The sequence below is a fragment of the Tachysurus fulvidraco genome, chromosome 19 (assembly GCF_022655615.1).
Source record: "Tachysurus fulvidraco isolate hzauxx_2018 chromosome 19, HZAU_PFXX_2.0, whole genome shotgun sequence".
NCBI classification, from domain to species: domain Eukaryota; kingdom Metazoa; phylum Chordata; class Actinopteri; order Siluriformes; family Bagridae; genus Tachysurus; species Tachysurus fulvidraco.
Genome location: NC_062536.1, coordinates 6,927,630 through 6,940,838, shown reverse-complemented (window position 1 = coordinate 6,940,838; position 13,209 = coordinate 6,927,630). Strand labels below are relative to the sequence as shown.

Here is a 13,209-nt window from a genome sequence, read left to right as displayed (position 1 = left end):
TTATAAATAACACATGGCTTATTAAAGCTTGCCAGCTCTGACTACCATCAGCCTAGAGGCTAGGTTGTAATCGCTGATCGGATTTGGTTGAGGGTTCAAGCAGGTGAAACTAGGACTATAACCAGAGAAAGGCTTTATATCTCCAAGACAGAATAATCAGCAATACATATCCAGCTGCTATAGCAGCTACTTAATCTAAGTATATTTGGGTCATTCAGAGGCTTTTAGACAAGATGTTTGTATGCAAAAGAGGTGCAGTTATTGTGGTTGCAAATGTACTTGTAATGCAGTCTGCAATGCACATTCATTTAGTAAGCCTGGATCTCATCACACAAACCGCACTGAATAAATGTGGTCTGCGTGAGATGCAAATCGTGGTTTAAACGCTGGCAGGAAATGGAGGAATATTTCTTGCTTAACATTGTATATCTAGATCAAATAATGAATTGTTTTATTCGATTCACATTACCATAATGTGAAGAACTCCATATAAGAATAATATAAAAGTGAAGAGTTTGGTACTGAAAATAAAAAAAATAAAAAAAGGAAAAAAATAAATAAATACCACCTCCTAAACCCTCATTTCATTCCTGGTGAGAACAAGCGTTATACATGCTGTGAAATGATGACCTTCCTACTAAATCAGATGAGGCATCACTAAAGCATAATGATTAGCCTTTTTTTTTTGTTCGCCTTTCTCACTTCTGTTTAATCCCAGCATGGGTTACATTGTGTGTTTATGCATTTTTTTTTTTAAATCTTCTATCTATCTATCCGTCTGTCTTTCATCCATCCATCCATCTATCTATCTATCCATCATTTTGTAGACATAATCATTTAGACCATTACATGAATGCAGGCTGGTTGCAAAAAAGACCCAAGTATATAAGCATCCTGATGCAGGTGATGGTTGGTTACAATCTGAGTGAATCTATTGTTTACATTAGCACTTGCTATTCGTCTAAACGGACACTTTCAAATGGTGTAAATCTAGAAGATTCTTATGGCTTGGCAGCCTGTCAGTGGCTAAATGGTGCTACTGGCTACCTTCAAGAGTCTGATTGTATATGCAGTAGAATACATAACTCCCAGAAACACCAAGTGTTTATACTTCAGAGAAAGAGTTGGCAATGCGAGCACAAAACCAATCCAAACTAGTTGACAGGAAATCATGTATTAGCTTCTCAATATTGTCAGTGGAGACAGAGAATTTTATTTAGGCATGAAATACCTGCCATAGTAGGTGTGAGTCCCAGAGGAGAGACTATTCAAGGATGTAATGAAAAGCATTTGCTCCACACGAGTGAGAGAAAGCTTTCATATTACACACAGGCTCAAGGTCAAATCCCCTCCAGGGAGCATTAGGGCACAAGAGGAGGACATTGTTTCCTTTTTTTTTTTTCTTTTCTTTGTGAATGTGAGAATGTGAGAACTAAGAAAGAAAGAAATAGCCACAGCTTCTGATGAAATTCTGGGTAGATTTTGCCTGCTCCAAAAGATAAAGGCCTTCCCTGTTCTTAAATCAGATGCTGTCTCGGGTACCTAATTTTAGCTACGTTGGAGGACAGGTTCATGCAATCCCATAATTTTGTTCACCAAGACAAAATTCTCTGAAACATATTCACAAGTACAGTAGACAAAACATTTGCTCAGACTGATGAATATATTTACAGGTATAAATGTTAATAGCTTGTCTGGTTGTCTTACAAATTTTTTTTACTAATAACAGAATGTTTTGTGTTAGAATTTGTAACAAAAACATTTTCTAGCTAAGACAGAACCATCCCACAGAATAACTTGTTAGTCTCCACCCTGATAGCAACTTAGAAGAAGCAGCCATCATGTTAAGGAGCTGGGGTCAGAGCACAAGGTGAGCCATGATTCAACACTCCTGGAGCAAAGATTGCTTAAGGGACCAACACTGGCAGCTTGGTAGTGTATCTTCTGCAGCATTGGCCTGGCTTCCAACTCACTTTTTTCTGTTGAACCCTGGTGCATTCACTTTCACCTTACAGCATCACAAGTGCATGTGGAGAACATAACCATGCCAACTCAACTTTTTTTAATGCTCTATAAGGCATATCACCTCTTCTGTGTTCTACTACGTTTCGCTGCCACTCTTGGAAGACTTCTTGTGGGAACTAATGTTGTCGTCATCATCTAAAACACATGCACAGGGTTATTTTACTTCCTGAACGAGTGCGGAACCGAATATGATTTGCATTCAAATTAACGGGAATCGCGGTACAGTTCCGGCACAACCAAAGTTCTACCAAAGACCAGTTTTTGTACCATGCTACGCTTTGGGGTCCACACGACAGCTTTTACCTTAACAAATTCATTCATTCATTCATTTTCTGCCGCTTATCCAAACGTCTCGGGTCACGGGGAGCCTCAGGCGTCATCGGGCATCAAGGCAGGATACACCCTGGACGGAGTGCCAACCCATCGCAGGGCACACACACACACACACTCTCATTCACCTTAACAAATTATCCTACAAAAACTAAACCACCAGTGTGAAATCTCCCTTAGTAAACTTAACTTTGTTTACAAGCTCTGGTTATTTTTAGACTTAACTAATACAATTCTGTGCCTGCTGCTTCCTCCTCTACACTGTATTCAGAATGCTCCTACTCTCCTGGTTCATAACCTCTTGAAATTCTTTCATCTGACACTCAGTGCTGAGGTCAATCGACTCTCTCCGTATAGCAGCAAGAATACATTTAGAACTCAACTTTGCATTCCAGGCATCAAAAGATTTGCGCCTTATCTGTGCACCCTGGTTCACGACTACACACCTGCATGCCAACTCAGGTCTCACACCCTTCTCTGAGATTTATCCATCCTCATGTAGGAAGTTCACTCTCACATTCTCTCATGGAACCTGAAAAGGGTTGTACTGTGTTTTGCCACAAAACACGCATGTTTTTTTCAGACAAAGTTGCTGTTTTAAAAGAATATATATTAAAAAGTGAATCTGGGAGGGCACGGTGGCTTAGTGGTTAGCATGTTTGCCTCACACCTCCAGGGTTGGGGGTTTGATTCCCACATCCTCCTTGTGTGTGTGGATTTTGCATGCTCTCCCCATGACTCGGGGGTTTCTTCCGGGTACTCCAGTTTCCTCCCTCGGTCCAAAGACATGCATGGTAGGTAGATCTCTGGAAAATTGCCCGTAGTGTGTGAGTGAATGAGTGTGTGTGTGTTCCCTGCGATGGGTTGGCACTCCTTCCTTAGTGTATCCTGCCTTGATGCCCGATGACGCCTGAGATAGGCACAGGCTCCCCGTGACCCGAGAAGTTCAGATAAGCGGTAGAAAATGAATAAATGAATGAAAAAGTGAATCATTTTTCACACCATAACGTAATATTTGTTATATTTGTCATCAACATAACAATGCTGCAAAATTCCTTAAATCTGCAGAATTAAAGAACACCATTTAATGCCTTTAAGCACCACTATCATGCAATTCTCTACAAGCATAATAAGCTAACTATAGTAAATTATTAAGCTTTGGTACACGGCTTTCATTTCTTTGTTTTGCTTGTGCTCGGTGGAGCCTGAAATCTTACATTACAAAATACCTTTCTCTTACATTAGCTAGGTTAAATTGCTGTAATAATTGCTCAGCTCATGTAGAACTATCTGATTGCTTTATTTATGGAGTATTTCTTTTGGGTAGGTGTTCTCTTATATTCTTAATACCCTGAGCTTGAGGCAGTTTGGGTCATCGGCAGCAAACCCGTGGAAGTTAATGGTTTTAATTGACTGGAAGTATTTGTTCTTAACTCAGTAGAAAAATCGCATGCTTGACATGCTGAGCTTCTTTCCTTTTCTAACCGTGTGTTCTTTCTAGAGGTGTAATGAAAACAATTCTTTTCATTTTGGAATCTAAGGGCAGCCTGCTGCAGTGAGGAACATTACATTACGCATGTTAAATGTACAATGTGGTTAGATTTCAACTCCAGCAGTTCCCTGAATAAACGTGTTGTTTGGAATTGATTGTGAGGAAATAAAAGATAGAAACATCTTGTTGCAGCTGAAATTTGCAAGGTCAAACTTGACATTCGATGAGGAGGAGTCTTTTGGTATGTTTTTTTTGTTTTAAAGCCGTAGTCTCACCTCAGGGACTGATGACGATGTACTGTAACCCTACACAGAGGAAGAGGTAGACACATTAATGTAACCCCTGCTCCTGAGACTGCTGTAGGAATTTAGAGGGATCCTCCAGGTGAAGATAATAGCGGTTGAATTAATGATAGAATGGATAGAAGGTGTGCCCTCAGAGGCTTCTCCACTCAAGCTGTAGCATGATTACAGCAAGACCGAGAGCCAGAAGCTACAGGAGGAGCTTACTCACTGTGACAGACATTCTTTTTTGGCAGGATTTTCCCCAATCTTGCCCATAATTGTGTCCTGGCCAATTCCTTCTCAACCAGGAAGCCCATTCCTACAGTATCATTTGACCACTCTATCCACCATCCATGGACGGTGACGGCGCTTCCACTGATGGACACCATGCCAGCATAATTATGGACTGCTGCTCAAGCAACATCAGATTTTCAGGTAACACACCTGCGGTCTGCCCACTTCCACATCTAGTGTCTCAGCGATCGATAGCTGAGAAAAAAGATCCCAGTTCATCCTGAAAGTATGGGCAGACTTTAATTTTTACTAATAATTTGTGGATGATGGGATAAATGCTTTCCTGTTGCCCCACTTAGGATCCAGAAAGTGGTTCATTCTATCAAATGACACTCGACTCATGGAGTCTTTAGAGTTAAAGGAACGTTTTAAATCATGTCTTATTAAGATGACACTGATGTCCATAAATTGCTCAGGGAAAATAACCATCATTTTATTTTTTAGCATTAACAATATTATGATAGGGGGGCACGGTGGCTTAGTGGTTAGCACATTTGCCTCACACCGCCAGGGTTGGGGGTTCGATTCCCGCCTCTGCCTTGTTTGCATGTTCTCCCCCCCGGTCCAAAGACATGCATGGTAGGTTGACTGGCATCTCTGGAAAATTGTCCGTAGTGTGTGATTGTGTGAGTGAATGAGAGTGTGTGTGCCCTGCGATGGGTTGGCACTCCGTCCAGGGTGTTTCCTGCCTCGATGCCCGATGACGCCTGAGATAGGCACAGGCTCCCCATGACCCGAGAAGTTCAGATAAGTGGTAGAAAATGAATGAATGAATAATATGATAACAGTGCTTTGAATAAATGCACAAAATCTGGATCTAGTTCTACCGATAACCCTCATTTTTTGTGGAGGTACAACTTAAACAGTCCCTTTTAAAATCTTGATTCTGAAGCTTAAAGGTTTTTCTACTTTCAGAAAATAACACTTAATCACACTTGCTTCTGTTAACTTGCTACTGAGGCCTCTTGGGGGCCTTCTACTTTATAGAAGAACCTAATCTCTTTGTCTACAAAGACGTAATTGGTGGGGATCTCAGAATTCCTATGGAGACTGACAAATTCTCTAAGATTAGCATTTATGTGCAATCTGGATTCAGCTGGTATTACTCAAAAGTTTAATCACAGCCTTGACTTCATTACAGTACCCCTGAACAAAGCTTTATCTGATCACGGTCTTATCTGTTGGAAATTTCAGATGTGTTCGGTTTCTTCCTATATAAGACACATACTCATACACTACTCACAGCTGCAGCACTTGCAGATAATACAACACACCTAAGAAAACTTTGGAATCTATAAGGTAATCAATTCCAACCAAATAATCAAAAGAGTTAAAAATATATCTACGATCTATAATGGATAGTGTAGCACCATTTTATATGAGAAAAGCAAGAAGCAGCAGATATGTCTACGGTGTGGAAAAGTGGGGCAAAAAATAAACTGGGGGTTTCATAGCCTGGAGAAAAGCTTTCAGTAAGTACCGCCATGCCCTTGTGGCGACCCTAAAACATTATTACATTATTAATTTACACAGAATCTAAATGGCCAAATGATCAGGTGCCCAAGTTCCACAAGACCTTGGCAGAAATGATTTGTCTGACGTTTCATTTTAGTAAGGAGAGAGAGATTGTCCAGGCGAAAATGTAGCAGATTGCCACAAATCAGGCCATAATACACTACTCTGTTCCACTACCTTGTTCCAAGAAGGTCTAGAGTCTATAGTCCTATCGGATATAATGAGCCCTATACCTTCATGCTGTCCTTTAGACCAGTGGTCCCCAACCTTTTTTTCGCCGCGGACCGGTCAATGTTTGATAATTTTACTGCAGCCCGCTGGGGTGGGGGGTGGGGGCTATACAATTAAATTAAAATTAATAATTTTAATTTAATTGTATTTAAACATGCCTTCTTAACTCACTACAACGCTAAATCAATGAGAACCCTGAGCTTGTTTCTTTGCAACGAGGCGGTTCCATCTGGGGTAATGGGAGACAATGACACCCGAAGTGTGTTGCTTATGTCCAGTTTATTCCGTTGTTTTGTTTTGGTTGCCGTCACTGCAGAAAACCCCGCTTCACATAAATAGAATGTCGGAAATGGCGATTGATTTAAGTGCTGTGGTGGCAATCTCAGGGTATTCAGAGTTTCTAACTTTTTAACGATGTCTGTTTCATGCTCATTTTTGCTAATTTGTGGGTTAAATTTGAGCAACACAATATACACGTACACCAAGCACTGTTAAACATGAGAAAGTACCGGTGAACAGAGAGACGAGCGATACACACCTTCTCTCCACCAAAGCTACAAAGCCACTGCCGCTTGCAGCCGCTCAGCTCCACACGTCACCTAAACCCAGCCCGATATCATGATATTTTGCGCATGCGCGGTATTGGTGCTGCTTTAGGTGACGTCTCTCAGCTCCCGGTTAACCTCTCGTCCATGGAAAGTCGCACAACCCCGAGAGAAATACACCACAGTAAATAAAATGGAAATAATTTAATGTTCCTTGGGCGACCCGGTACCATTTGGTCCACGGACTGGTACCGATCCGCGGCCCGGGGGTTGGGGACCACTGCTTTAGACCAATCCTGTTTGTCCTTGACTCAGTACCAACCAAGTTATTTCTGGATTTATTAGCACTGACTGAGGAGTCGGCAAATATAATACATTTGTCATTCAACATGGAAAATGCTCGCATTTTTTTTTTCTAGCTACTCCTTGAGGACATCATGTTTCCTCAGATCTCCTGCTAGCTTATTAAGATTCTGAAGAAAGTTGTCCCCGGTCATTGACTATTTGATCAAATAACTATTTCATCTGGATATTTAAAACATGTTAACAGATTCAGCACCAGATAAAATGGTGAATGACCTACTGCTTGCCCCAGATTGGTTACATACTCATGTCTTTGTACTGCAGAGCATCTGACACTATTGAGCATGATGATGGTTAGGCAGACGACTGCTTGCATTGCACCTAACCTCTGGAATATGGAATGCATGCACAGCAAGTAACGAGCATGTCAAGCTGTGCTGCAATAGGAAAATGCGCCTAGTAACGGTAATAAAAAGTGCAATATCCTCTTTCCTGATAGAAAAACTATAAAGCCATCCAAGACTCATATAAATGTAAAATATACTATTACCCATTGATACGAATATTAACTGCAAAAATGCATCGCATTTTTAATCCATGTATTATTAGAGATATGGAATTATTAGAAAAAAAGGATAATAGTTCAATTAGATTCAATTTGTAGTATTACGTGTCATTGACCTAGTGAATCAGTATTGATATATTCATTTAGAGACTTCAAAAGCACTTCTGTAAGTCTGAATATGAGCATCTGCCAAATGCTGCAAGTGTAACTATATGTAAACATAAATACATCTGAATGAGTCGTTACTATAGAAACAGTCATACGCAAGAGCTACTATTACTAGCAGTACTGCAGCCAATAATACTACAGAAGCTGAAATAGGTTTCAAGACTTTATCATGGGTCTGATATACTGTAGCTGTTTTTTAACCTATGTAAGTAGATTGATATACATTATTGATCCTGTGAGGGAAATTATTACTAACTTGTTGTTGATTAACATGACCTATTCAGAAGGTTGGGACTTCTCAAGAAGGTTGTTCGAATTCTCATGGCGCATTATATTATCGGTAGATCGTGTTAATCCGTTAGTGACTTCCATTCATTCTTTAATTATGCTTTTCACACATACCTCATTTTGATATTGTAATATGTCAAACTCATAATAAAGAGGATTATTAAGACTTTCACCAACATGCCAAAAGGGGAGCAATGCCACAAGCACTGCCTCCCCCCCCACATACACTAACCTTCTGTGAGGTTGCTGCAGTACAGAAGGTTCTGTCTAAAGGGGCTTTTCAGGATGTCAGTGCGAAATGAGCTACGACGTGTTGAACATTTGGCAGATGGCTCCCTTCGACTTGCCAAGCCCCTTCAGTGCTGCTCTCAATTAGCCGCTTGGTTGCTTTTTTCATGTATCATTACGGGACTGTGTTATATGTGAAAACGGAATGAAGCAAGAATTTAAAGTCAGAGTTCAAAATCTCCAAAGCAGCCCACCAGATAAGAAAAGAGGGTTTGAGTTAAAGGAATCTGATCAAGTGTTCTATAGACTTTTTATTGTGTTAGTGATTTGGGGAACGGGCGAGACAGAGCTGCACAAACCTCTGGAGTGACTAACCACTACAAAATCGAGAGCATGCATTCAAAAAAGCATTATATATTCATCAGATTTAATGATATATCTAGAGAATGGGAAAAGAGAGAGAGAGAGAGAGAGAGAGAGAGAGAGAGAGAGAGGACACAAAAGGAAATAAAATGACTAAAATGAAAAGAGAATTTTTTTAGCATGGCTTACAGCGGCAAGGTCATCGCATGCAAAGTTTGAACCTTGGTCCCCAGGATTGAGAGGCGAGAATTTACCCATAGATACAGATTCAAGTGTAAACTAAGCCAAAGGCATAAGAATTAATCAAAAACCCAGCTCCATTAAAACCTGGGCTGAGACTACAGACTATTTTTTAAATACATACTCGTTCCCAAGAGGTACCCAGGCAAATATTCCCAGAGTTGCCAACACACAAGTAGCACCAGTGTGTAACAAGATTGGCTCTAGCCTGTGCATTGATTGAGCAGAGAGCTCTCCTTAAATGCACCCAGGCACAGGTGGAACTGATTATAATTAAGATAGGACCAAGCCAGGTTTGTAATGTTTCTGCCAGCTCTCTGCCTCCCTCTAGCTATGGTACGAGGCCAAGTCAGCTGTCCCTTTAGAACGGCTCGTGGTCTTTAGTCTCGCTCATGAGACAAAACATTCTCTTTTACCGTGACAGTACAGTAGGTGAAGGTGGAGCTAATCATCCAAACCTTCCAATTATATAATAGGGGAGAGGATTAGACCATGATTAGGAATGAATGAAGAAAACTATTGCTTGAAACATCACACATTCTTACACCACACAAGCAGCAGGCAGAAATACATGAGAATGTAACTGAGAAAATGTTAGACACTTTTCAACATGCTCAAAATAATTACATTAATAACCTAATACCACAGTTTATGGAAGATCACAGTCCATTAATTTCTCATTAACGAGTATTGTCGTCATAGACACTTCTAAACACTATATCTATATATGTACAGCATATATCTCTACATACACTATGTGTACCGTATATACTTTTGGACGACTAGAGTTTCTAATATTTTGAGGAGAGAGTCCCAGTATTAACAGTGCTATAACAAAGGTTATAGCAAAAGATACATAATGGAAGAGTAAAAAAGGGAATTTCATATCATATCACCAACAAACACACTTTCATTCTGAAAACATTAAATGTATTATGAAAGAATGTATGCTGTGTGTGTAATCCCAGTTTTTCCTCAGTGGCACATGGCACTTTGCAAACAACTAGGTCATGTTCAGAGTCAAACGCATTAAGGAATCATGCTTGGAACTTTTCCATGTGTTGGAAGCATGAAAAATGATGGTGGAGTGCTCCTAGTATGCAGTGAGTAGTAGCTATCTCTACCAAAAGTGGTTCAAGGAAGGCCAATCAGTGAACTAGTGATAAGGTCATGGATTCTTAAGGTTCATTGATGCACATGGGGAGTGAAGGCTACCTTGTCCACAGAAGAGCTCAAATTTCTGAAAAGGTTAATCTGGCTATGACACCAAAAGCACCTACAGTACAATGGGCATGTGAGAATCAGAACTTGACCATGAAGCAATGGACAAAGTCAGCCTGGTCTGATGAACGACATTTGCTTTTACATTATGTGAACAGTCAAGTGAGTTCGCATCACATACCTGAGAAAGAGATGGCACCAGGATGCACCCTGGGAAGAAGGCAGGAAAGAAGAGGCGTGTTGGTGTGATGCTCTGGGCAATGTTTTGTTGTGAAACCTTAGGTCCTGGCAATCATGCAAATGTTACTTTGGGACCTACACAATATTGGGTATGCTTTTAATGTGCTTTTAATTTTCAGGAAGATCAAGTGTAAATCCCAGAAAAGCACAAACCTCTGTGAGCCGAGCATTGGACTTTCATCCACCTGGGTTTCTGATCATCGAATCATCGGGTCGAATCAATCTCAACCAAGTGAGTGATTAAATGTCTATAGTTAATATAGCGATATAAACCAAAATAAATACAATTTGTCTAAAACAACTAAGCGGTCTGAGATATCCAGGCAGAAGCAAAGCTTTTTTGGGGGGGAAATTAAATGAATAAATTAGTGAGAGAGATCGATTCATGAATGTGAAATACAATTAGAAAAAAAGAACCATTTGTATACAAGTGGCAGGAAAAAATACATCAGTGTCGTGGCTGAATGTGTGGATTAAAATATCCGTTTAGGGGTTGAATGCACGACTGCATCTGAAGGCTTTTAGTCATTTCTGTTCAATTCTATAAATACTGTTTTGCTCTTTGTATCTCGCTCACTATACCTATACCACCCTGACAATGCCCAAGCTTGGAAGCTAAGTGCAGTTGGATCTGGTTATTACTTAGATAGGAGACCACTTCTGTATACCTGGAGTCTCTTCGGTCAACAACACATCCATAGAACGATTATGATGTGGTCATTAATACACTCTGGTACACTATAATGCATCATCAACACATATAGCCAATAAGGGCACATGCAGGTTGCACATATAACTGAACATGGGTCCCTGGCTCGGCCCTGAGCTCGAGTTACTGTATATTTAAAGTTTCTCCTGTTCTTCTCATGTATGCGTTGGTGTCCTACCAGCTCCCAAACACATTCCAGAAGACACACTGGCTGTATTGATGTCCATTGATATATTTTTTTTTTACCATTGTGTACACAGTGAGGCAAGAACCTGTGGCAAGTGCATGTAACAATGAAGCAACAGCATACACCTACAAGGAACGTGGTAGCTGTGTCTCACCAGCATGATTCAGGGAAGCTGTCATGACACATTTCCATGTTTCCTCACTACATTAATATCTCACTCAAACTGTTCAAAGCATGCCAATATTGCAACAACACGGACCTTCGTTCACACAACTTGTACAGACGAATCAAAAAAAAAGATAAAGGGATATGATATAAATACTTTAATCTTTCTATGTCATTAATTCCATTTGTTAAAAAACACAGACGTTTGAGACGCGACATAATGTACTACGTTACATTTAAATAAATGAAGCTTCATTAACACACCAGGATAAGATTGTAGTGGTAGATCTATACAGTAGATGGAGCGGCATTGTGTTCTCTCTCTCTCTCTCTCTCTTTTTTTTTTTTTTGCAGTACCTTCATTTAGAAGAGGTTTTAATGGTCTTCATCAAAATGCTGAACAAATTCAATGTATACATGTTATGGACATGGACATAAAAGTCATGGAGTGTAATTGGAACGTTATATCGAAGAGACGGAAGACAGGGTTAAACGACGTGATCTGGAAATACAGCACCAAATATTCAGGCTTAGAAAAATAGAATTTAAAAACTAGTCCTAATCAGTTGAACAACTGACAGAGACCATGATTGACTGGTTGTTTAGAGTTATTTAGAAAATTCCCCTTTTTTGTGTTATCAAAACTCTTTGTATTATAAAACACAGTTTGTCATTTATAGTTACACTTATAAAATTATTTCTTCATCATTTGTGGCACTTCATGAAACTCCTTCATTAAAATAACCTGACTCGAATGAAGCAGCGCTGCTCAGCTGAGACGCAAGGACGTTATCGGTGAAGGTGTTTAAACGCCTTCGGGACGTGATTTTGATTATTCTGGAGCAGACGTTGACCTGAGGAAATGAGAAAAACGGATCTAATTGTTAAATTATTGAATTGAGTACTTTAAAACTTAATAATGGACTGGAAAGGAAAGTTGCTCAAACACAAATTCTACTCAGTCTCAGAATTTGTTAAGAGGTCAAAAGCAGGCAGGAGACCAGAAAGCGTTTCTACAGTACTTGGCAACCTTGCTGCTAAATGCGTTGTAAATTACATCCCAGCTGTGAACTGAGCACCTGCATTTAAACATCCTTCATGCTATAATTGGGTTTAATAAGCGTTTCAGAAGCGGTGTAAGTAAGCAGTGTGAGTACAATTAGTGTGTCATCATTCAGTTTCACAGATCCCTGAATGAGCTACTCGTTCAGGATGAACCCTAGTGTAGTGTTTCCCTTTGTGCATAGATGTGCAAGTCTAAGGAGACACGAGTAACTGGCTTTAAAGGTAGAGTAGGAGTTCTAATATAAAAAAAAAAAAAGGTTTCACACACACAAAGTGGACCGATGTTACTGTAAGTGTTAATCCTCATCTCTGGCATCGCCCGGAGCACGCGTGATTCTGCGCCCCCCCTTCTTCCCAGTTGGACCCCTGGGTTTGGCGAAGGCTTGTTTGTGCGCATGCTGCTTTGGATGCACCTCTTCATACATGAAGTCACTGGTGAGATCGTCACCGTTATCGATCTCCAACTGCAGGAATTTAACGGGTCAGGCTCTGTTTTTGACAGCCGAAGTCCATTTAATTAAATTGATAGTGTGTGCTGTGGCTTTACCTTTTTAGCGATGTCAATCTGCAGCTTTTTTTCCACGGTGTCTGTGAGGTGGTTTTTGCAGCTGGAGTACAACATCCTCTCCCGAATGCTGCATTTGTATCCAGGCATTGAGTATATAAACACTGCAAAGACACACAGTGCATGACAAGAGACGTTAATGTTTATCGACAGCATTAAACATAATTTACAAGTTTTACCTGATAA

At 40.2% G+C, this 13,209-nt stretch overlaps 1 protein-coding gene across 3 annotated transcripts in view; it reads right to left on the bottom strand.

Annotated features, from left to right (window-relative positions):
• Positions 1-11,536: 11,536 nt before the first annotated feature.
• twf1b (twinfilin actin-binding protein 1b) overlaps positions 11,537-13,209 on the bottom strand; it is a 12,856-nt gene continuing 11,183 nt past the window's right edge. For 2 of the 3 annotated variants that reach the window (XM_027153989.2, XM_047804369.1), the window contains exons 8-9: positions 13,006-13,127; positions 11,537-12,922 (exon numbers count right to left, since the gene is read on the bottom strand). In XM_027153989.2, the coding sequence (XP_027009790.1) occupies positions 12,755-12,922; positions 13,006-13,127 (290 nt within the window). In that variant the 3' untranslated portion in view covers positions 11,537-12,754. The remainder of the gene's footprint in view (positions 12,923-13,005; positions 13,128-13,209) is intronic. The other variant, XM_047804368.1, reaches the window with a different exon arrangement.